The 25,489-nt window shown below is 38.9% G+C and overlaps 2 protein-coding genes across 6 annotated transcripts in view; one reads left to right on the top strand and one right to left on the bottom strand.

The window, feature by feature from the left end:
- SNX20 (sorting nexin 20) overlaps positions 1-25,489 on the top strand; it is a 258,470-nt gene that overhangs the window by 219,852 nt on the left and 13,129 nt on the right. The gene's annotated exons all lie outside the window — the stretch shown is intronic.
- CYLD (CYLD lysine 63 deubiquitinase) lies at positions 64-25,285 on the bottom strand. 5 transcript variants are annotated; one of them, XR_007907502.1, is made up of 18 exons: positions 25,154-25,285; positions 20,742-21,402; positions 19,260-19,562; positions 18,268-18,373; positions 17,148-17,240; positions 16,501-16,617; positions 14,565-14,944; positions 12,993-13,158; positions 12,035-12,176; positions 11,366-11,488; positions 9,927-10,018; positions 8,786-8,852; positions 7,554-7,686; positions 7,065-7,173; positions 6,681-6,799; positions 5,864-6,080; positions 4,167-4,418; positions 64-1,394 (listed from the first exon to the last, which is right to left on the bottom strand). XR_007907502.1 is itself a non-coding variant. In XM_051805854.1 (17 exons), exons 2-17 carry the CDS (start codon positions 21,246-21,248, stop codon positions 4,234-4,236), a joined length of 2,859 nt encoding a protein of 952 aa, XP_051661814.1. In that variant the 5' UTR covers positions 21,249-21,402; positions 25,154-25,284; the 3' UTR covers positions 64-4,233. The 5 variants fall into 5 exon arrangements, 4 of the variants coding, with proteins under 4 accessions (XP_051661814.1, XP_051661817.1, XP_051661816.1 ...); XM_051805854.1 differs by having other exon boundaries at positions 64-4,418; positions 25,154-25,284; XM_051805857.1 differs by having other exon boundaries at positions 64-4,418; positions 19,395-19,562; positions 25,154-25,284.

Here is a 25,489-nt window from a genome sequence, read left to right as displayed (position 1 = left end):
CTGTATTCATTTTTTTTCATGAAACTCCCAAAACTCCAAGCCCCAAAGAAATGAATAGAGCCATAAGAACAATGTTTTTAATTAATATTAATACAGAAAGAGCACATGGTACATTCCTTTCCAGCAGCAACTCATTCAGCTCTACTATTGGAAAAAAAAAAGTTAAGGCTAGTTGAGGGCAATCTGATCCAATGATTTGTTTCCCTAATGCCTTCTTGGACACAGCCTTTGTAAGTTTAAGAGACTATTTGTGCACAAAACATGGGATGTTTATTTAGCAAAACATCAAGAACAGATAAAAACATGCTTTGTTACAGTGGTAAAAATACACAAAGCTTTCAAGCTGCTTTTTACACCAGTTCAGTTCAGAAACCACACCGCTCCAGAGTGCAGCACGGTGTGCCTTGGTGTTGTATGGAACAGGCCATCCTCAGGGAGCCTGGTGAGCACGTTCAGTGAGTCAGTGGAGTATAAAGTGCACGAGAAAAATAAGTGCATTGAAATGAACCATTTATGATCAAGAGGAATTCTTGTTACACATAGTACTTGCTGAAAATGGGAATCTCACAGGCTGTTTAGTACAACACAGTACTACAATTCTCAAGAGCACAGAATTGGTATCACAGATATTAGAAAGACCTTTACTTAACGTAGATATCTTTGCATTTTTTTCCTCCAATTATCTCCCCCACCCAAAGACAAGCATTCTGATGTAACTTACAGTGGGTTTGGATGGGTGGGGGTCTGATGGTTTTTGTTTGTTTGTTTTAGTAATGTATAAGGCATCACCTTTAACTAAGACCTTTTCTCCTTACCCTCTACGTTCAAAATAAGCAAGTGTTTAGTGGCACAGTGATTTGTTCTGTCTTGAACCCCGAGTTCTAAAAATGTTTAGTAGAGCAGGTGAGTTGTATAGGGGTGCAGGTTTTCTCCCAGTTATGAAAGATTACGTACTATGAAACTTTACATTTTTACAGGCTGTCAGGAACCATTTTGTCTATGTGTTTTCCTACTCACAGCTTAAGGCCATTGTCAGCAGTACATATGAGCCAAATCACGAAGCAATGACCCGAGCACTATTAATTTTTGAGGACATTCACTATATAAAAAAAAGAGAACAAGAAGAACTGATTGAGAGGTTTCCAAATGCATTAAACAACATAAATGTTGGGTGCTTAGTCACTGAAATCTTTGGGCATTACATTTACCAGCAGCAGATACTTAAAATGCAGACTTCAAAATAGCTTATTCAATTCAATTCCCCTACAAATACATGCTGAAGGCTAAAAAAAAAAAAAAAGAAAAAAGCTTTCTTACCCTTGCATATAAGTATGTAAGTTATTTTACAAGTTTCCTTTCACAGTGAAATCACTTTTCTGTCTGAATACTTGTTCCTGAGAAAGGAAATAAAATTGGGGTTAGTTTCTATAACATTTCACTTACATCGCCAGATCACCTTCAATCCAGTGCAGTACATCACACTTTTTAGGTTAAAAGAAGACTGTCAAAACTTTTTTAACATTATAAAAAAAACCTCTCTGTCCTCTTAACTGGTGAGCAATAAACTAACCACATACCGTTTGCAAAACCATTTTGCAATAATCTACAGTACAAAATGCAGGCTGCAAAGCACTGCCTGTCTTTCCAAACACAGTATTTGTCACCAAGTGCACAGTAGTGAATGTTCCCTACGTTCTTGGAGGCAAGAAGCCAAACAATTCCTTCACTTCTGATAATAGAGTATATATCCCGAAAAACTGTGATTCTTGGATATTTGCAGTTGTAAAAAAGAGTGGGTATTTTGCTACAAGATTATTCAGCTAGAAAACTTTAACAGGGCTGCCAATTCCATTTCTGTCCTCCGGTCATAGCAGGTCCAAGGCTGTTCTCAAAGTTCTGGCAGGAAGAGGTAACACTATTTAATGGGGCTGGGGGTGTGGGAAAGATGACTCCAGTGGAAGATATATTAAATTAATGACTGGGAAAAGTCAAAAATAAATATAGGGCTAGGGAAGAGAAGAATCCAGACATTCACACTGGTCTCATTGGTACAAAGGTTTGTGCTTGTGCCTGCCTTTGCTCCTTGTTCAGAGGGGACACCTGCACCTCCTTCCAGGTTAAGTGACATGGTGGGGCTGGGGGAGGGAAGGGATCAAACATGGGCTCAAATGTTGTAGAGAGTGAGTTAAGTGTTGTATTACTATTGCCTTTTTTAACAAGTCCCCTCAGCCTTTGCTTTGCAAACAGCTCTAAAATCATCACTGGAGGGACCTGGAGGCTGTGGTCAACCCTCCTCTTCACTGCACAGCCAAGGGTGGGCTACCCCACCTTCTGCTTGGATGACCTAAGTGGTCTCTAGTTCATGTCAATGAACACAAGCTGCCACAAGCAAGTCAAGGCCTGCTCTCTTTACCTACAAGATGCTTCCAGGGCATCTTTGCCAACACATCCCAGCTGCTGTCCCAGAGCAGGATGGGTTGTACCCAAGGAAGTGCCCATGGACAATAACCAATCCATTGACAGATGGTTATAGAACCCATCACCTAAAGCTTCACTGAATTTTTCCAGGAGAGAAAGAGGTCAAGAGCTCAGGGCAGTACTGAAACAAGAGAGTTTTGCCAAGGAGCACAGACTAGATAAATAAGGCAAGGGAATGTGAAAGCCAGGAGACTCGTAGAGGCAAAAGCAACAGTGACACTTCTAATAGTTTTGTTGCTCTTGAAAGTGAAAAATTAGAGCACACTTCATGCAATAGCTAATGGAACAGATCAACCTTGCTTTACAGAGATTAGTCCTTCAAGCAGTTTTCAGATCTCTCTCCAGTACTGTTCTGTGGTAGTGTCCCCCAAGGAAAGATTATAGGTTTTCCAAGAAAAACAAAGTAACCACATTTTCGACAATATGGGATCAGTCTCCATTGCCTTTAAAACAGTGGCTTTTTCAAAGTGACTTTTCCTCTGTTATATTTTGTTCTCTCTCCTTCTATAGACTTGATCGCTAAAAGGAAGTTTCCATATAAAACATCTTAAGAGTTGAAAAGGTACAGTTCATATATATGCAATTTGTACAACCAGATGGTACTGTATATATATAGTTGCATGTTTGCTAGTCAGTGTAGACAGAAGTAGCTAAAAGGCAACTAAAACAACAGTATTTCATTGCAAACAGGAACCAACAGACTTTGAAGTACAGTATTTTACATTAACACAGGTTTTGCAGCTTTTCAAGTTAGTTTTCATCAGGTACTTGGTATACAGTAAAACTCTGATCTACCTTTATTTATAGTTTCATCTTTCCAGGCAGAGATTTTTAATATTCTCTTTTTAATGTTAGTAATCCTGAAATGAAGAGTCAGATGTATAACACATTCCCAGGCAGTAGCTTAATGTGCTGTAGAAAAGTCAGTTCTGTTTACCAAGGACTAGAATCCACTTCAGTAACATTCCCTGAGGCAATCCACTATTTTATTGTTTTGTCCTGGAATCGTTTGTGTATAGTTGCTGTTCTGTTCCAGACTGCTTTGTTTCTTTAAAAATAGACACTTAGAAAAAGACATCTGTTAACTTTCATTGCTAATTTTATATTTCAGCAATTATGCTTCCCCTTAATACCCTCTCTCTCCTCCTGTTTTTCCCCTCCAAAAATTGCAAGTTAACGACATAGCAAGTCTGTGTGCTTGATTTTCACAAGACAGGAATTCAGATTTTTAAATGAACGTTAATTTTTGGAACTGAAAAGAATGTAGTAGATAACAGAACAAAATTAATATGTAATGAACAGTCTCTGTGGTACTAAGGAGATCAAGGATGGGGAAACAGGGTGGGGGTAGAGAAACACATGAGAATCATTATTCCTGTCCACAGACATGCACTGAGCATGCACACTGTGTATCCTTACATTCCCAATGGACTAAGGAGATTTTTCCTGATATAATTTCACCTTTACCATTTTTAAAAAGCCTGTGTTTAATCAATGCACTTAAAGCTTTAAGTTTTAGTAACTTAACTTTGTTTATAAAACAAACACACACAAGCACACTTCCTAGAGTGCAAAATGCTTAAAATACTTCAGTTACAGAACTCCACGTGTAGGTTTTGGGACCATAAATCCTTTTGCTGTCATAGTGAACTTCTTCCATTGCCAGCAACGGTTGCACTGAAACTAACCCAGGATGCAGCAAACACAACAGCCGGTGAGCCCCGACTGTTTCTTCAGTTCTGCAGAGATCCCTCTTCATTTGTATAAACTCATGGTTGGACTTTGATACATGCACATGTAAGCATCACAGAGCAGTCTTCGTGCACATCCTTGGATTTTTCTGGAATCTAGTGAGTGTAATTCTTCTAGAGACATCTTCAGGTATTCAGCAACTTCTGGACATGGGGTAACTTGTGGAATGTTGAAGCCATTCTGACCTCCTTTTAAACCATAAGGAAAGAAGGAGAAATGGATTAGGATAGCATCTGCATATACCTGCTCTTTATCATATACATATTATGACAGCATCACCAGTTCTTGAAAATGTCTTCTAAAAAGCCTAAATATGACCCTCTGGACCTCTGCAGGGTAAACTTCTATAAGAAGTGCATTGTTTGAAAAATCACAATTAGTGTCAGAATATCTTGTGGTGTTTACTAACAAACGACACCCACACAAACACCACAAAAACCCAAGGAGAACTTTTGGTTTTCCTTAACACTAAAAATTCTGTACGGCTTTGGGAGAGTGACCTGAATACATAATCCACCTCTAATGCTACTGAACTTGTTAATAACATGACAACTGGTAATAGTTGATGAATTTACAAACCCTGTCTCTACCTGACTTACAACACCTAAAGCAGAGTTTACTCCTGGCCATTTTCCACGTAAAAGTGAGCAAATTCAAACAACACAAGTATGGACAACCATCTTGCAGTTCCCAGCAGACATTTTTAACTTATGAAGAAAACCTGAAGGAAAATATCTGTGATACAAAAAAACCCCCTAAGATCAGCAGGAGATATATCCAGCACCTCATGTGATCTAAATTCCTGAAATAAAGACTTCAGTCATACACATTTCAAACACTGTGAAACAAAGCTTGATTGTCTTCTAGTTGGTATAAGAAAGTGACTTTAATCCTGTAGCAGTTTCATTTTCAACAGGAGGCAAGATTCTTCTCTCCCTGCCAAACCACACTGTAACACAAGGGTTCAAGAATTCTTCATGCAAAAATTGTTACTATGAGTCTGACACTTCATCTCTTACTGTTTTTCTCAGGCACTAGAATTGAACAGAGTCCTTATTTAAACAGTATCTGTTTAAATAGCAGTATCTAAGAGAACACTTGTTTTACTGACATTTGTATTATTACAGGGTAACAATTTTCCACTGATAACTCTAAAGAGATTCAAAGGAATGGCATACATGTTGTAATGTTTGACTATTTCTTTTATTCTAAAGACATCTACAGTAAGTCATTTAAGAAAAAGCAATAAAAATATTTGCATACTATCTGATGATCATGTACATCCACTTAAATATAGACTAAAAATACATTCCTGCAGTTGATTATTTAAAATTAATTCTTTCTGCCAAATTTGCAAAGCATAGAAAAACATATAAGGAGTCCTGCTAGCAAATTTCTGCAGTTGTTTCTGTACCATCTACTCACTCAGGTATCCAATTTAGGTGAAATTCAGATTATGCAAATCAGCAGCTGCCATGAAATCAATGTGCAGAGGTAAGGTTGGGTCAAGATTAGTAACCCAGCATCAAGTACATCAAGTTAAACAATATTAGCTTTAAGAAATAGTCGCTGAAATCTAAACCACACTTAAAAAACACTAAGAGAAGGTGAACAGAATAAATGGAAGCTCTACCATCCCGATCTGCCATGCTGTCGAAGAAGAGCCAGGCGGAGTCATCCCTCCCATATTTCACAAAAGCTACGTAGTGGCTGGTTTCGATGCACAGAACTGCAAACAACTCCATCTTCTGGGAGGGGATGCAGCCATGCCGCCAGTCCCAGTCTGGCAGATCCTTAGGAAGTGACAACGGATTGAATTTATGACTCTGTCTCTTGGGATGAAGATGAACCTACAGTTGAAGTGATATTTCAGAAAAGGAAAACACCCCGTAAGATTATTTGTTTCAGTGGCAGACAAAGCTAAAAAGAACATTACTGCTGAACAGAAGATTAATGGCTTTAGAGAAGGAACTGCAATAACAGTAGCTGACTAAACATTTCTTCTATTTTTCTCCATCAGTATAGTTCAACATTGCCCAGAAAATTCAAACTTAAGGTTAGAAGGGAGGTCAGCTTTAATGCAACAATTTTCTACTACACTCAGACTTGAAAACAAGCCATGATTGACGTCTTTATGCAATTATCAAACAGAAACTAAGCAGTTCTATGTCACAAATTTATCAACTCTAACAAGGGGGCATGTACATAAATTAGGATTTAAAGCAGACAGTTACTGCTTCTCCACTGTGTCCAGTCCTGGATTTGGCAGTTGCCATGTTGATAAACACATTGCAGGAGTTCCTGATTTGTCACCAAAGGAGACATTTTACTGGGTGGGTGGCAGTTACAGTAGTGCTGATGAAGAAATATCACTTACACCTTCCTTTCAATTATTACAGCATAAACCACTCGGGTTAAACCCACACAGAATAACAAACAGAACCACTTACTTGTGTATTGCATGTTTTGCAGAACTGCTTGATTTTCCCAGCAGAAATATCAGTGTCTTCATAACATTCTCTGCACTCATACATAGCGAGCCCTCCACATATACGGCACTGCCTGGGAGCTGCATTTTTAAAAAATATATTAGTCTCCAATCTGGAGAGGCTTTTTGTGTTTTGCTTGGGTTTATTTCAACACAAGGAGTATGAAAAGGAAGGAGAAATATTACTTTAAATAGAGAAAAACAATATATTAAAAAAATCTTGGTAAATATTTAATAGAAAAAACCCCCAACAAAACAAACCACCCAAAATACCAGGAGTAGTTACTTTCACTGTGTTAGTCACTCTCAGCAACTCTCATTACACAATGCAGTGTTATATACTTACTATCTTCAAGTAAGTCTGTTATATTTAATTCCAAGGATGGAAAAATTTTATTGAACATTTTGAAGTCTTTTCCAAACCGAGGCATCTGGATAATCAGGCAAGAGGGTGCCTAGGTAAAATGCCAGAATATAATGTAATGATTAGAGATACTTCTAATGTTATAAATGTATTCATGTTATTTAAACTTGCAGTCCATTGTCAGAGATATCTCAAAGTATTAGTCCTTAAAACAACTTACTGCCAGTAACTAAGAAGTTTTCTTTTAGCAATTCTTTGCCTAAATCCCTTTGGTCTGTTCAGCCAAAGGAGACATGTCATTAAGTCAGCCTTAAAATATTTTTGTTATGTAGGCATCCTGGACCACTGACATAGTATTCCCATTTCCAACATGTCCACATGGTTTTACATCAAATCCTGCTTTTGTCCCACTGCTGAATGGGCAAATATCTAGATTTCATCACTTCTAACAAGGTAACAGCTGTCACCAACCTCTGCAAACTTCAAGTTGCTGTTGATGAATGACCACTCTAGTAATTGCTGAATTGTTGGGACTCCAACTTTCTCATTTTTGTCCATAAAAATTTGATAGAAGTAACAGTCTTGTACTTTCTGACCTGCTGATCTAAAAACAGATTAAAAAAAAAACCAACAAAACAGATTCTGAAGCTCTATTGTAATGACTGTATTTTACTAGGAAAATAACATCTATGAGAAAATAGTTTATAAAACATCCTCTCTGCATTGAAATATATTGTACTTTAGGAAAACAAACAAACAAACAAAACAAAACAACACCCCCAAAACAAAGTGCCTTAGAGGACAGGCAGACAAGTAGTAAGTGTGGACTGATTATAGGAAAACTTAAAGAAACAAAAGCAGTGTAAGTTCAAGTGACAGTGTCAGAGCCCCCACCTCTGCAGAGCACAACACACAGTGGGCACGGATACACCTCACACAGCACAGAACTACAGCTGCATGGAAAGTAACACAAGTCCTGAAACGAGGAAAGGACTGAGAAACTACAGAAAATGCTTTGTAATGGTGCTGCTGCCACAGAATGCAGCAAGGAACCTGGGAATATCAGGTGCCAGCTAACAGTATGACAGCAGTGAGCAACAGTCCCCTCCTCACTTAAACCCAGCTACGACAGCTGAACCCTTGTAGTGCTACAGCTGAGAGTGAATCCATACATAAATGCCAGCATCTGTTATTTTGATAAAGTAACAGAACCAAACTTGATCAAGGCAAACAATTGAAATATTTTCATTAGCCTAACAGAAGAAATGCAAATCAGTTTCTACAGCTCATGCACCGACTCAGCAATCTGTGCAGCTCGTCCCAGAAATAAGGAGCTGTAAGCTGCAGGCCACATTAAGAATTGCTGTAGGCCCTCTCACAGCAGCCCTTCTCCAGCATAATTACCAGGAAGACAGTAAGGATCTCAAGTAGACAGCACTAGGACACAGGATCTCTGTCCAGCTCTCATGAAACTGTGCTCATGAGCTTGTGCGACAACACCAGTATGGCAAAACCTACCTACCCAAAAAGGTAGGAAATAGTGTCAAATTAGTCAATATAACTTTACTATATTGAATCCTATTAGCAATTTTAATCACAAGTCAAAGGTGTTTTAAGAGTTGTCTCAGTTTAAAAGGCAGCAGATAGCTTCTCTGCATCAGCCTCTACAAATGGTTGAGTTCGCCAAGGAAAAAAAGATTCACCTTATTTTCAACAGTGGTTCAACTCTTAGAATATGGTGAAATAAAATATTCAAAAATTCTTCTGGATCTGCAAGGGGGGAGAGAAAAAAAAAAGTTTTGTTAGCATGCAAAACCAGCTGCATTATTCAAGACTCGTTTATAATGAAGGTTTTCAAAATTTTCATAGGAAAAAAAACAGTTAAAAAAAACCCTGTTAATATTTATAGCTTTATTAACACAGTAAGGTTATGACAAACTATGAACATTTTCATGGCAAGCTTCTATTTATTCTTTTGGTGTCAAAAGGCCCTAATAAAAGGTACAGGCTCAACAGGGCAACAAAGCTTCCCAGTAAAGACCAAAAAGATGCTCTGTCTTTCAGAGGAATCATTTGGCACCACACAACTTTTCCAGGAGAAATAAAAGCTTTCAAAAGAAAACAATGAATCTGCAGAGGAGCAGTGAGGAGTAGTGACAGTAACACATAAAAACCACTCCATACTACAGAATTCATCTAAACTAGAGACTGAGTTCTCATCAAGAATGCAGCCAACAGTAGCTTCCCAGAGGGCCATTCTCCCCAACACAGTTTGCTGGTGTATTAACTACAGTAAATACTGGTTTCCAGTGATCAGTATTTACAAAGGAAGTAGCAGAAACAGCTACATAATATAATGCAAATTATTCATTATATGCAGCAGAAGATCAAAAAGTTGAGAACTGATTTTTTTCCAATATGATTAACACATTTTATTTTTTAAAATACTAAATAACCATTGTAACAATGAAATGTTGGTAGTGAAAAAGTTTATTCCTCAGGGACCAAAGGGACATTTTGAAAGAGGACAAAGACCCCAGCTTTATCACACTGTTCTCCCCTAAGTGCTAGAAGGGAGTTACAGGGCCACAGGAAGGCAATAAAAGAAATCCAAGCAGTGAAAGACTTTTACAGAAATTGTTCAGCTAGGGTTCCTTACATTCCCAAGGAAGAAGAAAAGACCTTTCTGCCAGCCCATGGTCACTCGAATTTCTGGTAGAGACCCTACTACTACAAGAAACTATTTGGATGTTTTGTTCTGGTATAATTACATAGCAAGGTATCTCAGTTCTTTAATATTATGATTCTTATAAGTCTCAAAGAAAGGAAAACCTCCCCAGTTACCTTTTTCCTCTGAAGTGAATCCTGAGGCAGCCTCAACTTTTTCAAGTATTTTCCTCAGTTTCATTATTTTTGTAGCACATACGTATCCGTATCTAAAATAAATGGGTTTAATAAGCTATTAGCTAGTTTGTGATCAAATCAGAGAAGCACAAAAAACCCAACTCTCTTAAATGCTGAAATACAGGTTCTCAAATCCTTCTTTAACTGCATACAGTATTTCTTCAAAACCAAGTGCTGACTTCTCATATTCAATCTGACTTCCAGATTTCTTAATGCAGGATAAATTTAGTGCAGTGCTCAATGTTCTTTTATAGCCTTTAAGAGCATTTTTAATCATCAACTTACGAGAATAACTGTTTTCTGATTTGTCAGTCAATTACTTTTGATTTGTTTTCACTCTAATTTGCATCACTTAATATATCATTTTCAGAATGTCACATAATAACAGCACTGTGGGAGATGTTAATAAAAACAAAATTCAATATTTGAGAAAAAGATACAGAGCTGTATTGCTGACCTAAGAAGCTGAGGTTTTGAGCATTCAGTCTTTTCCTCTAAAGTTTTAAGCATGGTAGAAAGGTAATAAGACCTTTCAGTCATCTCAGCCACCTGAGATTTCTGCTCCTTAGTGTGTATCCTGCTATCCTACCTATAGCACAGAACCCTGGAACACACCAGGAAAAGTACACACACCCTTACAAGAACAAGGGTTCAGAGGCCAACATTTTATTCCAGGAATCAAAATAAAAACTTTGTGATAAATTGTTCAGTGACAGCCCACAGAATTTCAGAACTACAACTGTATTATTCTCATGTTCAAAAGAAATTAAGTTCAAGAAAAGTAACTTTTCATGCATATTTTTGTTGCGTGTCCTTTGTTCATTGTGCCTAAGAAATTACAGAGCTCATATGTAGTTCCTTTAAAAAAAAGTGTTTTGACCACTTGCAGACCACATGTAAACAGTAACAAAATTTTAATGCCCTGCCAAATCCAATAAATTGTGAAACACCATGTAAGATAACTCACATACTTTTCTTGTCAAGTACAACAGCATTAAAAACATGTAAATAAGAATGTTGTGAATGAACTTAACTTATATTTATCAGTGCTTTTTTATTTATACCTGTATAAATTTTACAATAGCTTTATGCTGATCCTATTTCCAAATCGAGACTAGTGAAAATATTTTATCCCCAAACAATGAATAACTATTTCCAGTTAGCACTGATTAAATTTACCATGAAAAACAAGTAAAAATACTAAAAAAATAAATTGAATAGAGTGGTAGCAGCAGGCAGCCAAACTTCTCAGATTTGCAAGAGGAATGCATACACAGCAGGATCTCTCTAATTTATATTAGAGACCAGTTCATGTCTTTACTTACACACAGCAGGATCTCTCTAATTTATATTAGAGACCAGTTCATGTCTTTACTTACATTCTCAGAGGATTCACAATTTCTGTCCGCAACAGCTCTTGAGTCTCACTATAATACTCTACATCATTCATTTCTTTAGGTCTGAGCAACACAGTGTCCAAAACAGAGCTAAAAGAAAACAGGCTACAAAGAAAAAAGGAAAAGGAAGGTTGTTTTGACCCTAGAAGAGATGACCATTCAGATGTCTGAGCAATGTAAGAGAAAGCGAGCAAAGCCACAGAAAAATTAAAGAACTAAACAAACTCCAAAAGCAGTAATTATGGACAGGGGACAACACAGTTGTGCTAAATAGCAAAAGCCCACTCTAACCCAGTGTGCTTTCTGCAGCAAAGTACAGAACAGTTGCCCAGGCAGGACTGTGCAAATAAGCCATAAGGGGTATTTCCCTCCCTCCTTCCACCCACAGCCTGGGTTGTCTTTCATCCTTCAACCATTTACAGGCCAGGGACTCCCTCAGTCAAACTGAGCAGCTACAGAAGGGCCAGAGCAGCTGGGACATCATTAGCACTTTGTCACCCAGCGAATGCTGCAGAACCTGCTCCCACTGGAAGAGCACAGTAACATGTCAGGCTGGAGCCATGACACGGGAGCTGCACAGTAACACACACAGACAGTCATCCATGTTCTGCATGTCTAGCATGGGATGCTATACACAAATTATGAACTTACCAGAATAAGGTGGAGTCTAAGTAACAGGAGTTGTAATGACCCTGGATACCTTTCTTCTTTCCAATCATTGTCTCTAAACCTTCTTTTTCCATTTTTGGAGGAGTGTTTTCTTCTACCACTTCACTTAAGTAACCTCCAAAGGCTGAAATTTTTTTTTTCAAAAGACACTTTAAAGCCTCAAATTTTACTCCCCTCAAGATTTCCCTATTAATGTTTTATAGCTAAGTTGCTGCCTTAGTGTAAGCATTCCTTCTCTGGACTAGAATAGCATTTTATTATAGCTGAAACTCAGTGTTCCAGAGAGTGAACGAGGCCTTACATTCCACTGGCAATGCACATTGGAGTGCTTCAGAAAGCCTGCAAGCACTGAATTAATTTTATCCAGTAGGAATGAAGTTCTCTTTTCATTACAAATGCCCTGTTCACACTATCTTACAAGTATCAGACACTTTTCTTTGCTGGGTCCCCAGCATGACCCAAGAAATCTAAAATACTTGAAGTTAGCAAAAAAAAAAAAAAAAGTTTTTCACCACTAAATTCTACCATAAACATACATGCTTTTTTATGTTAATATTTAGAAAATAAATTAATTTGCTGTTATATAGAAAAATAGCTGCCTTTATTTCTGACAATGCAATCACACATTGCTGGAGTTGCAAATACCATTTTCAGCAAGACTGCTTTACAACTTCTAAAGTAAAAAACATACAGCATAAAAAATCCCTTTTATGAAATGTCTTTAAATATATGAAAATTTTCTTGTTTTAAAGCATAAGAAAGTAATCCACAGAACCACTGTATTCTGTACAGGCTGATCTTCTATTCATTAATCTCATTTAAGTAACACCTGTACAGATTCTCAAGTGTTCAATACAAAGAACTTATTCCAGGAATAAATGAAACCAAACCCCTGGTCAGTTCCCAGCTGATAAACAAGAAAGAAGCAGAAGGTCAGTACCTAGAGAGTTGCAGCGTTCAATCTGGTTGGAAACAGGCTGCAGTGAGGCAAACCTGGAATCTGGCCTGCAGCTTTTGAGTTTAACAAAAAGAGCTTTCTTCGGAGCACAAGTGAAGTATCGAGTTCCTTTAAATGTTCCGTCCGTGCAGCCTGCACATTCATCTTCCTGGAAATTCAAGTGAGAATTCACTATTTTTCTTATTTCTAGAATTCTGCAGTAAGACATTTGATAAAGTATCTACCCACAAGTCACCCCTCAGGTACTCTGAATCGTGATAAGCAGTGTTTCTGCATTTTAGTATACAAAGCTTTGACTGAGGTATTGTTTAACTGGATTTACTGAGGAAAGTAAGAGTTGCAGGTTTTTTTCTTCATGCTTAAAATTTCATCAGAAGCAGCTTGGGGAAGTGGGAGGGGAGACCCAGTCCAGATTCCTTCTGTAGTTAGGAAGAGCACGCATGCAGTACCGAGCACCTTTTACAACTCAGTTAAAATCATTAAGCATTGGCTAGTGTGAATACTTTCAGTGTGACTGTGCTGCACAAGAAAAATGCCTGCTTTGGAACACATAAAACGTACATCAAGGACAAACAACACAAACCAGGTATGAACAATAACAAGTTATTATCTTTGAGAATATGATTTAAGGTATACTGTCTACTGCTAGGCTTTAATGCAGAAATGCACGAGTGACACACAAGTTAACACACAACACCCTAAGGTGCAGCCTCAGAACACCTGTGGCAAACTGTGGCTTCTAACTTCATCCAAAACACCCACAAGGATAAGGATTTTTTGTAACAGCTGGAATTCCAGTCGCATTCTGATCTACTTTGTTTGTGTTTTACGTAATTGTACAGTGTTATGTATTATGTATATGTATTATGTATAATGTTCAGTTTTATTGAACATTATCCCAAAATAAAGAACCCCATTTTATTATTTGAGTACACATTAATTTAACTGACAGCCAACCACAACCCTGGCAGCAGCTGCCACAGAAGAAATGTCAGTGCAGAACAGCAATTCACGTTTGCAGCAACTGTGCTTTTCCAAAGGGCCCAGAGAAACACATAAAGCACGTGGCTGTCATATCAACCAGTTATCAAACCAAGTATCAAAACCAGTGTTATGGCTCTGACAGCCATAACTCTGCCTGTTTGCTGGTATGCAAAAAACAAATATCAAAGTGATACTCAGTAAAGGCTACTACAGTCAGGGCATTTTATATAAATCTGCATTTCAAAAGACCTTTAAAATATGGTCGGTTTTTTTCAATTACAATCTCCATAATGTAAGCAAAGGACACTCCTTTAAAGCAAGGAAGTGATCAGTCCCCCAAATTCAATTACCCCTTGTAACACAAAGACATCTCAGAGCCTCTTAACAGGGTAAGGTCTAGGACAGCCACACAAGTCAGAGCTCATCGAAGAATTTAGCTCTAAGGACATCACATGGCAACCTGTTTTGGGCAAATCCCCCCAGATTGCCTGCTTTTGCAACGTATACAGGGACAGCTCTGAGAAACAAAACTAGTAATTAACACTAATATGAACTGCAGTTTATATTTACCAGTTCCAGTCCAGCCAACACTTCATTTACTCCAGGGGGCTGGCCAATCCAACGGATGACTCCATAGAAAGGAGGATTTTCTTTAACTTCAGCCAAGGAACCTGCTTCAAGACCATGTGAGTTCCCAATTGGGCTTGCTGTTGATGGACTGTCCTGGTTAGCTGCAGTATTCACATCACCCATGACCGACTGAACAGATAAAGAGAGAGGACTGTGTCCCATAGTACCATTTGTACTTGTTGCTTTTGTCAAGCTAAAAGGGAGGGAGTGAAATCTGTTTTCTGTAGATACAGAGTTTGTTAAAGGTGGCTGCAGTGGAGGTGAAGAATGCCCAAATCCAGAAGATGAATCAGTAAGTGATTTTGCAGGGTCTTCAGTAGCTGTTAAAATCAAAACCAAGATGTTAGTAAGTGTTGGGGTTTTTTTCCCCCCTGTCTTAAAAAAGGAAAGACTTGGCTCTCAAACCAATGAAGTGCATTTGCAACCACATCTGATTTAACATGTGACTGTACAGAAAGCACTAAGAGCTGGGGAGGGACATTTAGGAAGACATTTGGCACTTGGCAACACTGGAGAGACAGAACTAACTGAGGAGACACTGCTGCAGCCCCATCACTTTTACCACAAACAACAAAAACAAACAGCACAGAGAAAGATGATGTTAGACAGAAACTACAGGAAGGTTTAGACTGAAAACTTTTTTTCATCCTGAGACTTTTACTTTGAACATGAGCTAATGGTCACAAGGATTGTAACAGGCAAAACTAGGAAGAGTTCATTGGCCATTGTGACTGAGGAAAGGGCTTGGTTCACAGCTTACAGAGACATGAGTAATTGCTTGCAGACACGATTTGCAAAGGGAAGAGTGTTTATTCCCCTGACTCTTATCACAATATACTTTAGTTCTAACACAAGGAACCTATCAGCGTCTGTATATGTCACGACTAATGTTGTGCCTGATAAAAGAGACCACAACTAGATGTGATCACAACACTAGCACAGGTGTTCTGTATCTTCTCTCATCTCTCTACATAGAACCATAAAATATCCTGAGTTGGAAAGATCTCTATTACACAATTGGTATTCACAGAACGAAAGCCTCTTCTTCATCAACTGCTCTCCACACACTGTTTTATTAACTGAAGTTAATGTCTAAAAAAAAAGTTAAAAAAATATAACAACTGTTACACAACCAAGAACAATTTTAACCCATTTTCTTTTACAGTTCATGGAATTCGGGGGCTATTGCTGCAATAGTTTCCATTGTAAATTAACATTATTAGTTTAGTCTTTTCCCCTTCAGTCACTCTGCCAGCCAGCTATACTTTTCTAAAGTTTATCAGCCAGGAAAAAAAAAAAAAAAGGTCTGGAAGCAAATCAAGATATACTGATCCTTTAGGCATGTGCACTCATACTTCTAAAAACTCATAAAGAGATTTTACAGAAATAACTTCTAAAAAATACTGAAAAAACATGTATACTTAGTCAGATTATTTCTCCCCTCCCCACTTCCAGACTGATTAGCTGGCATGGCAGAACAGTTCCCTTAGATCTGTAACATTAGCTACAAAGACAGGCAAAATACAATTACTCTGTATACTTGGCTATAAGGAATATCTTCATGTCCTCCATCAAGCCTCAGCTTTTATTTTGCCTGCAAGACATGTGCATTCCCACAGAGCTGCACATACATTGCCAAGAATGTAATCTCCTACATGCAGAATAAAACCACAGGTCATATTAAGACAGAGAACACTTTCATGGGGTTTCAAGATGCTTTTTATGATATAGTATGTCTTCCACTAAGACAATATACTCCAACTGTTTTACATTTAATCTCATATTTGTTTTATTTGAAGAACATAATACACTCTAGTTTTGTTCTGTAGGTTTTTTAAAATAAAGTATATGCCTACATGAAGGCATCTCTCTTTACCTTCATCAATATACCATGGGGGTTTTGTTTTTGTTTGAGGCTGAGAGTCAACGGATGAGCCATTTAATGTGTAGAAGACTTCAGATCTGCTTCTATTTCCAGGTTCAGAGGTAGATCCTGGAAAACAACACACTTTAATGAAGAGGTTCATCTCTACTTAGAAAAAGTTACCTACACTCTTATTTCACAGTATAAATTTGTTATTATACTTTCAAAAAGACCCAACTGCTTTTACACAAAGCAGCAAACTCTCCCATCAAGGCTAACGCAGTTCTAAGCTTACAAATCTACACCAAACCAACATAATCCTCCAAGCTGAAATTTCAAGTCCCCAACTTGAAAAGAAGGCAGAAAATATTCCTCAAGTGCAAATTTTTCATGACTATAAATTATGGATATAAGAAAATATTTGTGATACAGTGTACAGCAGGTATTTTTTTGTTTTTAAAGCACTAAAATTTCACAGTAGGCAAATAGATTACTGATGCAATGCCACACAGCTATAACTCGTGCCAACATATAACCACAGTTACTTTAGTGAAGATCATCTCTGTCAGCATCCAATGCCAGAAAAGACAATACTTTTCCCCAAGCAGTAAAAACTTGTAATTCTTACATAAGTACAGAAAATTGCTTCCCACACATACCTGTAGCCTTTGGCTTACTGTGATTGAACACGCTTTTGTCACCTCTTGAGGTATAGGCAAGCTTGGGAGGTCTCCTGTCCTGTGACACAGTCTCTAAGACATGGTGTATGAAGAGAGTATTAGCTTCCCTTTTCTGTGTTTTTACTGTGTTACAGAGAAGTTCAACTCCAAAGGTAACCAAACAAAGGGCTGTCATCGTAAGCTTTAAAACTGAGTGGAGTAAAACCTTGCTTGGCACATAACCAACATTTTACGTGTACAGGATTTGCTTCTATCACATCAGCAATTACTTTGCTCTGAAGTCTGCTATTACTTCATGAACACTTCAATGTATGTGCATATTTCCATTACAGGAAACAGACGCATGAAATTCTAAACTTTATTTTCTACCAACACACTTAAAACAAATGCTCTTCTTCCAAAAATGGAGTCTGTATGGTTTCTCCAGAGAAGAGAGGAAAATTTATGCAAAATCATGCATCTCAACTAAACCAGCGAGTAGGAGATGAACGTAAATCAGTCAAACCCAAGAGCAGGGACAACAGTTACAGACCAAACACTCATTAGCACCTGTCTACAGACAGAGCCCAAGCAAAAGTTTCTTATAAAAACTTTGCTTTCTTCAGAAAAGGGATCAGGGGACTGTAGTTGTTACAAGTTAACACTATTCTGTGAACTACTGCTGTGAATTTTTCCACAGTCTTGCTATGCATTTTCAAATATTTACCCACAGACTGCATACATAATACTATCAATACCTTTCCAGCACAGAAACACCAGCTTTCTGATCCAAGATATTTAAACTCCTGGAGTAAATTTAACAACAGTCCATACAAAAGATTCCCGCTACAGACACTCACATATTCACTAATATTACACAACTCCACAGTATTGTAAATACTATACTATTTGACAGGAATTTTGTTCAGTATTAAAGCTTTTCTACTAGTGAGACTATAATGCAAAGGAGGGGAAAACTGAAGAGAATTATAACACAGAAGGTTAAACTAATTCAAGTGAATTAAGGATATTAACTTTGCAGTATTGTTGTAATCATATAACTGTGCCTAGGTGGAGGTGTTATCAAAGTCTGCCTTCTGGTTAAGAAAGCTGGGCATACCTGGAATAACGTCATTGATATGCAAAAGAAGTGTACTTTCAACACTTGCAAAGCTGCACAGCTGTATTCCATTATATCTTCCATCCCAGTTTCCAATCGGATTATCCTAAAAATAGAAAAACATGTTACATGTATCCCAAGAGAAGATTTACATCATGCATATGTCTTTAGGAATATAAAAAGTAGGAAAATGAAAGGTTTGACAACGTCTACTTTTTCCCGTAACAAATTTTGTATTTAGAACAGCCAAAGATTACAGTCTTTAAACACAAAAGCAACTTAAAACCTGCTCTTTTGAGAAATATTTCCTACTCTAAAAAGCATTCCTCTACTAAAAACTATTATGGATAAACAAGTTAGAACAACTTCAGTGCACTGTTATGGAATAGCTATGCAACCAAGAAAATGGAAGCATCTGTTCTACAAAACCAAAACCAAAACATAATGTCGAACTACCAAAAATTTGAAAGCTGTCTATTTTAAAAAATTCAAGTTGCTAGAAAGATTTTTTAATTACAGGTTTCACATTTTCTTGAAAAATCAACTTTTGTACTTGAAACTCAATACTTTTAACGTAGAACAAAGTCAAGCAAAAAAACAGTAACATGAAAAAAAAGCTTTTAAAAACAGCTAACAAAAGAAAAATACATCCAGCCTACTTTTTTAACAGGTAGAACAAAGCCAGTCTCACAAGACAAACACTCAGCTCTATGACTTCAAGACTGACACCTAACATGGCAAGTAGCTCAGTGGAGGCTCCTCAGAATAACCAGAGTATTTCTCCTGAACTCTTTAGCATCAAATAGGATATCATTTACCTGATGCCAAGAAGCAATTACCACCAAGGGGCATCTTTGAACACAAGTGTTTATTTCCCATTTTAGGTCAGCCTCCGCTGAAGTAGCTTGTGGGATAATGTTTCTTCTTCTAATTGCATGTCATTTACTAGCTAACACACATGCAGAATTATTAAAGTCAGATTATTTTCTTACCATGTCCACTCCAACAACGTATCCTAAACTTTCGTTTCCTGGTAAGACATCACAGAATATAACTGTCCCATACTCTATACTCTCTCCTATCTTCAGAGAAACCCTGGAGTTGATCTCCAGAGGAGGAAGTTCTACCTGCATTGCGTCAACTGGAGCTGCATAGTCACTTTCCAGTTCATTGTCATCATCTTCCACCAGCTCCAGTTTGTCCAAAGCAACAAAAACCCCACAGTCCTCATCGCATCTGAAAAGCTGCTTGCCTTGGTACTGTCCATCAGTAAAGCCCTGACCACGACCTTCTTCCTGGGTGTCGGAGGAAGAGGGGGGAAAAAAAAGAAAAGAGAAAAAACCCAATGTATTTTGTGCAAAAGCAGACTACTAAAAAAGCAGTAACACAATCCAGTGTTTTGGACGAATCTTACTAAGAATTTGCCTGGTGAACTATCTTTATATTGAGAGAATTCTGTTGTCAGAATTTGTGGCAAATATAAACACTGTCTATCTTAGGGGAATAAAGAGCAAGATGTCATCAGATTAGAGAGCAGCTGCAGGCAGAAACCTTTTTACTCAGAGAAGCATATTTTCTTCAGGTGCAAATCTTGATTCCATCATCAAATTTTTCCCATATCAAGACAAGACTACTTCATACTAGACATAATGCTAAGCATTCAAAAATTCCACCTGTATGCCAAATAAAGAGAGATGATTTTCAGAAGCACTTAGGCCTGATATTCCCTGAGGTTCTCAGTGGGAACTGCAAACTTTGGGAAAAGTTTAAAGAGTACTTTGAAAACTATACTTCTAATACAAGAGGAGCACTCTCCTGAAACTAATCCTTCAAAAGCTTATGGTTGGCATTAATTTTGCACACAACAGCTACATTCTCTATCTTAACTAGTTGCCATTTGACTTTCTGGGATCTACAAAAACAGCAGCCCTAAAATCCAAGCCTGCATTTATGGACCGTATTCTGACACGTTGGAGGAAAAACAAAGTACTCAAGAGAAATCTGAGAGTCACAGATGCACCACAATGGGAATATAACTAATTTTGCCCAGAGAAGTTGTAGATGGTCCCTCCCTGGAAGTTTCCAAGGCCAGACTGAATGGGGTTCTGAGCAACATGGTCTAATGGAAGGTGTCCTTGCCTGTGGCAGGGGTTGGAACTTTAAGGTCTCTTCCAACCCAAATCACTCTGTGTTTCTGTGAATTAAATTTTTCTAGGCTAAAAGGAGTCAGAGTACATTCAAGTCTTTCTGCCAGCCCAGACACCTCATCAAGCTTCATTTAACGTGTAGAATACAAGGCTGATGTGATATGGCATGTTCATGGGTACCTAATAAACAATACTTATGAAAAGACTGAAGGTAACAATTTTCAGGGGTCACCATGCTTCTAAAAAATAAATTATTATTACTTCCTCTTCACATCGAAGACTTTTAGCTCATCCTATAAAGTAAAAACCCCTTGGCAAAAGACTTACCAGCAGCTCTACTCCAAAGTATATCCCTGCGAGGGACCTGTCTTGCATTAAGGGTCCTCTGAAGCGAACAACTCCAGGAAATTTGTCGTCTCCTGACCTCAGCTGTACTCTAACAGGGGAGCCAATATCTATTTGGATGCCTTTAGCTAACCTGCTTTTGCTTTTAAACAGACTGTATCTTTCCTCACAGTTAGTAATAGCCAAAAGCAACTCGGCTAGTTTTTCATTTATTTCTATAACATCCTTCTCATCCACAAACAGGATTGCATGAGGTTGTTCCAGAATCTTTAATCCAATCTGCAGTTTCTTGCCTTTACAAGGAATATTTCTGGAGTGTCCCACAGAAGAACGGTCTTGGAAAAACTGCCCGATGCTACCTTTGGGCACCTTCAAGAGCTTTTGGGTCTGCTTGTCTATGACACTGCATTCCTGGAGAAGCAAGTAGAAGATCCGCTCTTCCCAGTAGGATGAACTTGCTTTTTCTTGACTCCATAAACCCGAATTCATTGTGATTAAAACTTTAAAAGCTGCACAGAAGTCTTCAAGAAAAATAAGCTCTGGATTTATGCACAGTGGTCTTTCCAAATTCTACTGGAAGGTCCAATCTTTGTCAAACAACACAATATTCATTCTGCAAGGAACTGAGTTCAGAGCAGGAAGCCTAGAATAAAAAAATAAAACAAAACAAAAAAAAAAAAAAGAGAAAATTAAATTGGGAAAGTATGGCTAGTCTTAAGTAAAACATAATTTAAATCTGTGACCAGACCCACTCCTCCTACAGAGTAATAGTTCAGCAAAATCCAAGACAGTGACCACAGTCCCAGAACAGCCACAATATTGCTGATCATGGACAGACCCATTTACTCATTTCTACTATTTACTGCCTATTTCCTTTCCTTGTCTAGTTCCTTGAAGAAAGGAGCTGTGAAAAAAGTGCAATGAAAGGCAGAAAACACATAAAACACACATAAGTGAAAGGAAAAAGAAAACTTAAGTTCACATGAACAGGAATAAACATCCTTCTCAAATTTACAAATAATATTTTATGGAAGATCTTTTCCCGTGCTTAGTGACTACTTATTTCTGACAAAGTGCACTGCATCTGTCATCCTGCATAACATTTTGATTTAGTGAAGCAGAAAATTGTGTTGACGAAATAGAGCAGCAGAAAATGGAAACTTCAGTAACTCATAACAGCCATTTCTTTAAATAAAGAAATGGTCAGTTCCAGTAAGTAACAGATAATGTATGAAAACCAATTTGTACCTACGTTGCAACATGAAATTCTGAGAAAAAATTAAGAAATACGTCACTTTCAGTTAGTAAAATACCCTAGAAATAAACACCTTAGTTAAACATCATCCTAAGATTTGTAGTTCACGACCACTAAACTAAAAAAGAACAGTCTGAAAATACTTCATTGAGAATGGCAGCAGGTACAAAAGTAAAATACATACACACAAATGGCTACAGTTTCCATCCTACTGGACACATGAAGGAAGATCCACAGTACCTCAGCAGGATTTACTCTTCAAAGATGGCAGAAAACGGCAGCGTACAAGTTAAAAATATAATTTTTTAAATTTTCCCGTTTGTAATCTGTGATGCCAGCTTGCATCTGGTTAAAGGGGAATCTCACTGATTATTTATGGATTTAACTTCAATAAATTAAAAGCAAATTATCTCTTTTCCTTGTGCCTAGGTACCCTGTTCCTCCCCAGCTTTTCTATGATGGTATTCAAATACCACAAAACTTATTGCTATTTCTCCTACTCAGTTTGATCCCCGTTTCAGAAGCTATTGGAAAGCAATGGAATCCAGTAGTACTGTAGCTATTTTCATCATCTTTTTTTAAACAGAAGGATAATTTAACAAAACTCTTTCCCCCAGAGAAAAGTAGTAACAACCACAGACAACCCGAAATTTATGCAAAGTCTCATCTTTCAGTCCCAGGAATTCACACATTTCTGTGCTGCCTTGGTGAGGCTCTTGTGCCATCCAGCCATTCCAAACTGCTTCTCCTCTGCACAGATGTGGCATGTGGGTGTCAGTGCCATCACACTGAGGCACTGCAGCTGCAGCAGCTCACAGGAATTATGGGGTTTAATGTTTTTCCATCTGCAAAGTGATTAACATCCGAGGGACAGAATCTGGACAGTTTCAGACCTCACTGAGGGAAACTCTGGTAGACTGTAAATGTATTCTCAAGTTAAAAATTATTTTTCTTCATTTTCATTCGATAACATAAACGGGCTTTAATGTTTGTGGTGATTGACAAAAAAGTGGTGTCACTATTGGAATGAAATAGCAATGCTTTATACGAAACTGATACAGAACACAACAGGATTTCCCCCACCACCACACCGAAACATGATTACATGACCATTAGTTTTTGTAAGTCTACTCAGATGTTAAAATAGTTACCTCCAAGTTCTGTCTAGTTCTCTCCCCTTACTTTTTCCAGACAGTGGGGAAAAAATAGATCCTGTCTTGTTCTTCATAGCTCATTCTATGTTCTCAGTTTTCAAAAGCTGATGCACTTCACTTTCTTTTTTTGTGAACCATTCCACAAACTTACCGAACCCCCGAGATACTGCAAAAAAGTATCTCTGACATTACAGGGAACCTGACCTTTCCTATCTTATTTAGAGAAATAATTCATTTTAATTTTAGTAAGTATGCATGGAAATAATATATTAAAAGACAAGTCTGTTCAAGAGCTTTAAAATATTAATTTTAGAATATTATTTATCGTATCTATTTTTAATAAGGATACCCTGCTTGCAGGTCCATTGCTGCAACATCATACAATCTTCACATGTTTAGTAGTAAAGAATTCAGTGTGAAAACATGATAACAACTGCATTTAGATTATATCACAACAACTTTATAGGGTGCCTGGTCAGTCTTTCAAAGTCCTTATCCACAGAGATGTTATTAAACCCAATGGATACAGTACCAAAAGGCTTTCCTTTATTAAAAAGTTTGTTATCCCTTCATAAAAACGCCTTTAAAAACTTATCTACCACCACTGTCCCCTGTCAACAGAAAAATACAGCTCTAAAAAACAAATTCTCTCCTTTTAGAATAATAAAAGTGATAAATTAGTACTTTAGCAGCACAGAAAAACTTGTTAAAAGGATGTTAAGCTTTGGCAACGTATCAAAAACATATTTACATAAACCACTGGATTTACATTTCTTTTTTCAGCCATTTTCCATGGAATTGATTATTCTGCAACTAAAGTAAAAGCCTCGCTGAGCCAACAGCCCACGTGTATCAGACAAGGGCCAGAATAAACTATTAGACCTCAGTATGAATCGATTTAGGAACCAAAGAAAGCACACTTACCAACAAATCATCATTACACTGCACAACACACCAGCAACTACAAAACCCTGTGCAAACCAAAGAGTACTTGCCCACCACAGGCATTTTAAGTGTCAGAGCCTGTTCTACTACCTTCTTTTACTCCACCTACTACCTGAATTGTTTTCACGCTCAAAGGATTTTCGGGAGAAACAGGCAAAACAGTTATGACTGCAACACTACATTCTTCAGAAGAAAAAAGCATTTTAAAAATCGTCAGGGGTAGGCCATCACAAAAAATCTAACTTCAAAGCTTCCCTAACTTCCTTTTTTATTCTTCTGTCGTGAGGCACTGTTGTCGCTACAGAGATATCCCATCATAAAAACAGTTTGCTCTGAAATACAAGAACTCTGTTCCTACCCTGCAGGAGCCTCGGATGAACTATATAGAGATGTTTGAATCAGCTATCGGGTTTCAGCACGAACACGAGTCCGTAGCTGTGATCCAGAGCACAAAACGAAGAGGCTAAAATAAATTGTACAGATTCTAAGAGAACTTTAACACCAAAAAAGAATTTAAACAGCTGAGATGCAAAGTTATGTTCTCCGACAGTCCAAAAATAACTTTCCAGGGAAGGTTAAAACCCGGAGCAAGGAAATTTAGTCGCGGCTCAACGTACACATGAAAAACACTGAAACTGGTTCCCTCACGAAGAGTTCCACGGCAAGACACGTCCGTGCGAGCCACAGTGCCCGGCCGAGCTTTGGGGAACGATTATTCTCCCCCATTTCTGAGCGTCCTCTCCCCTCTCCGGGCGGTTCCGCGCAGGACAGGGCAGGAAAGTCCCGAAACACTTCTGCGCTGCCCAGGGATTCACGCCGAGCTGCGGGAAGGCCCGGCCGGGCCCCCGCGCGGCGCCCCCGCCCCGCCCGCAGCGGAGCCCCCGCACCGCCATCCCCGGCCCGGCCCCGCCGCCGGGCACGGACCCCCCCGCGCCGCAGGGCCACGGGCACGGCCGGAGCGCGGCCTTAGGCCGGGGGGCCGCCCCGCCGCCCCGCCCCTGCCCTGCCTGAGCGCGCCCGCGGCCGCGCTCGCCCCTCACCTCCTCACGCCCGGCCCTGGGCTGGGCGCGCCGCCCGCCTGCGGCACCGGCCGGTCCCCGGCACGCCGGCCCGGCCCGCGCCGCGTTCGCCCATCGCCGCCACGGCCGCGCAACCGCCCCTGCTGCCCCCGGCAGGCCCGCCCTCGCCGCTCTCAGCCAATCACAGCGCACCGGTGTCGCCGCTCCGCGGCGCTATTGGCGAGCAGCGTCGCCAGTCACAGGGGGATTCGGGGATTTCCAGCCCATCGCGGTTGTACGAGCGGCAGGGCAGGGGACGGGGCACTCAGCGAGAAGGATGCTGATTGGTTACATCAAGCTCGGAGGCGGGACGTCGGG

This window comes from Manacus candei, unplaced genomic scaffold (assembly GCF_025592945.1).
Source record: "Manacus candei isolate 608988 ecotype Guabito, Panama unplaced genomic scaffold, ASM2559294v1 h1tg000065l, whole genome shotgun sequence".
Taxonomy (NCBI): Eukaryota; Metazoa; Chordata; class Aves; order Passeriformes; family Pipridae; genus Manacus; species Manacus candei.
This window is presented reverse-complemented; position numbering and strand designations above follow the sequence as displayed.

What these genes read in the sequence shown, in the direction of transcription:
- CYLD (XM_051805854.1), bottom strand. Translation starts at nt 21,248, where the DNA reads ATGAATTCGGGTTTATGGAGTCAAGAAAAAGCAAGTTCATCCTACTGG. An exon ending in CCCATGGTATATTGATGAAG is followed by an intron (nt 14,945 to 16,500) that starts GTAAAGAGAGAT and finishes TGATTTTAACAG; the next exon opens with CTACTGAAGACCCTGCAAAA. An exon ending in CAGCATGGCAGATCGGGATG is followed by an intron (nt 4,419 to 5,863) that starts GTAGAGCTTCCA and finishes ATGGTTTAAAAG; the next exon opens with GAGGTCAGAATGGCTTCAAC.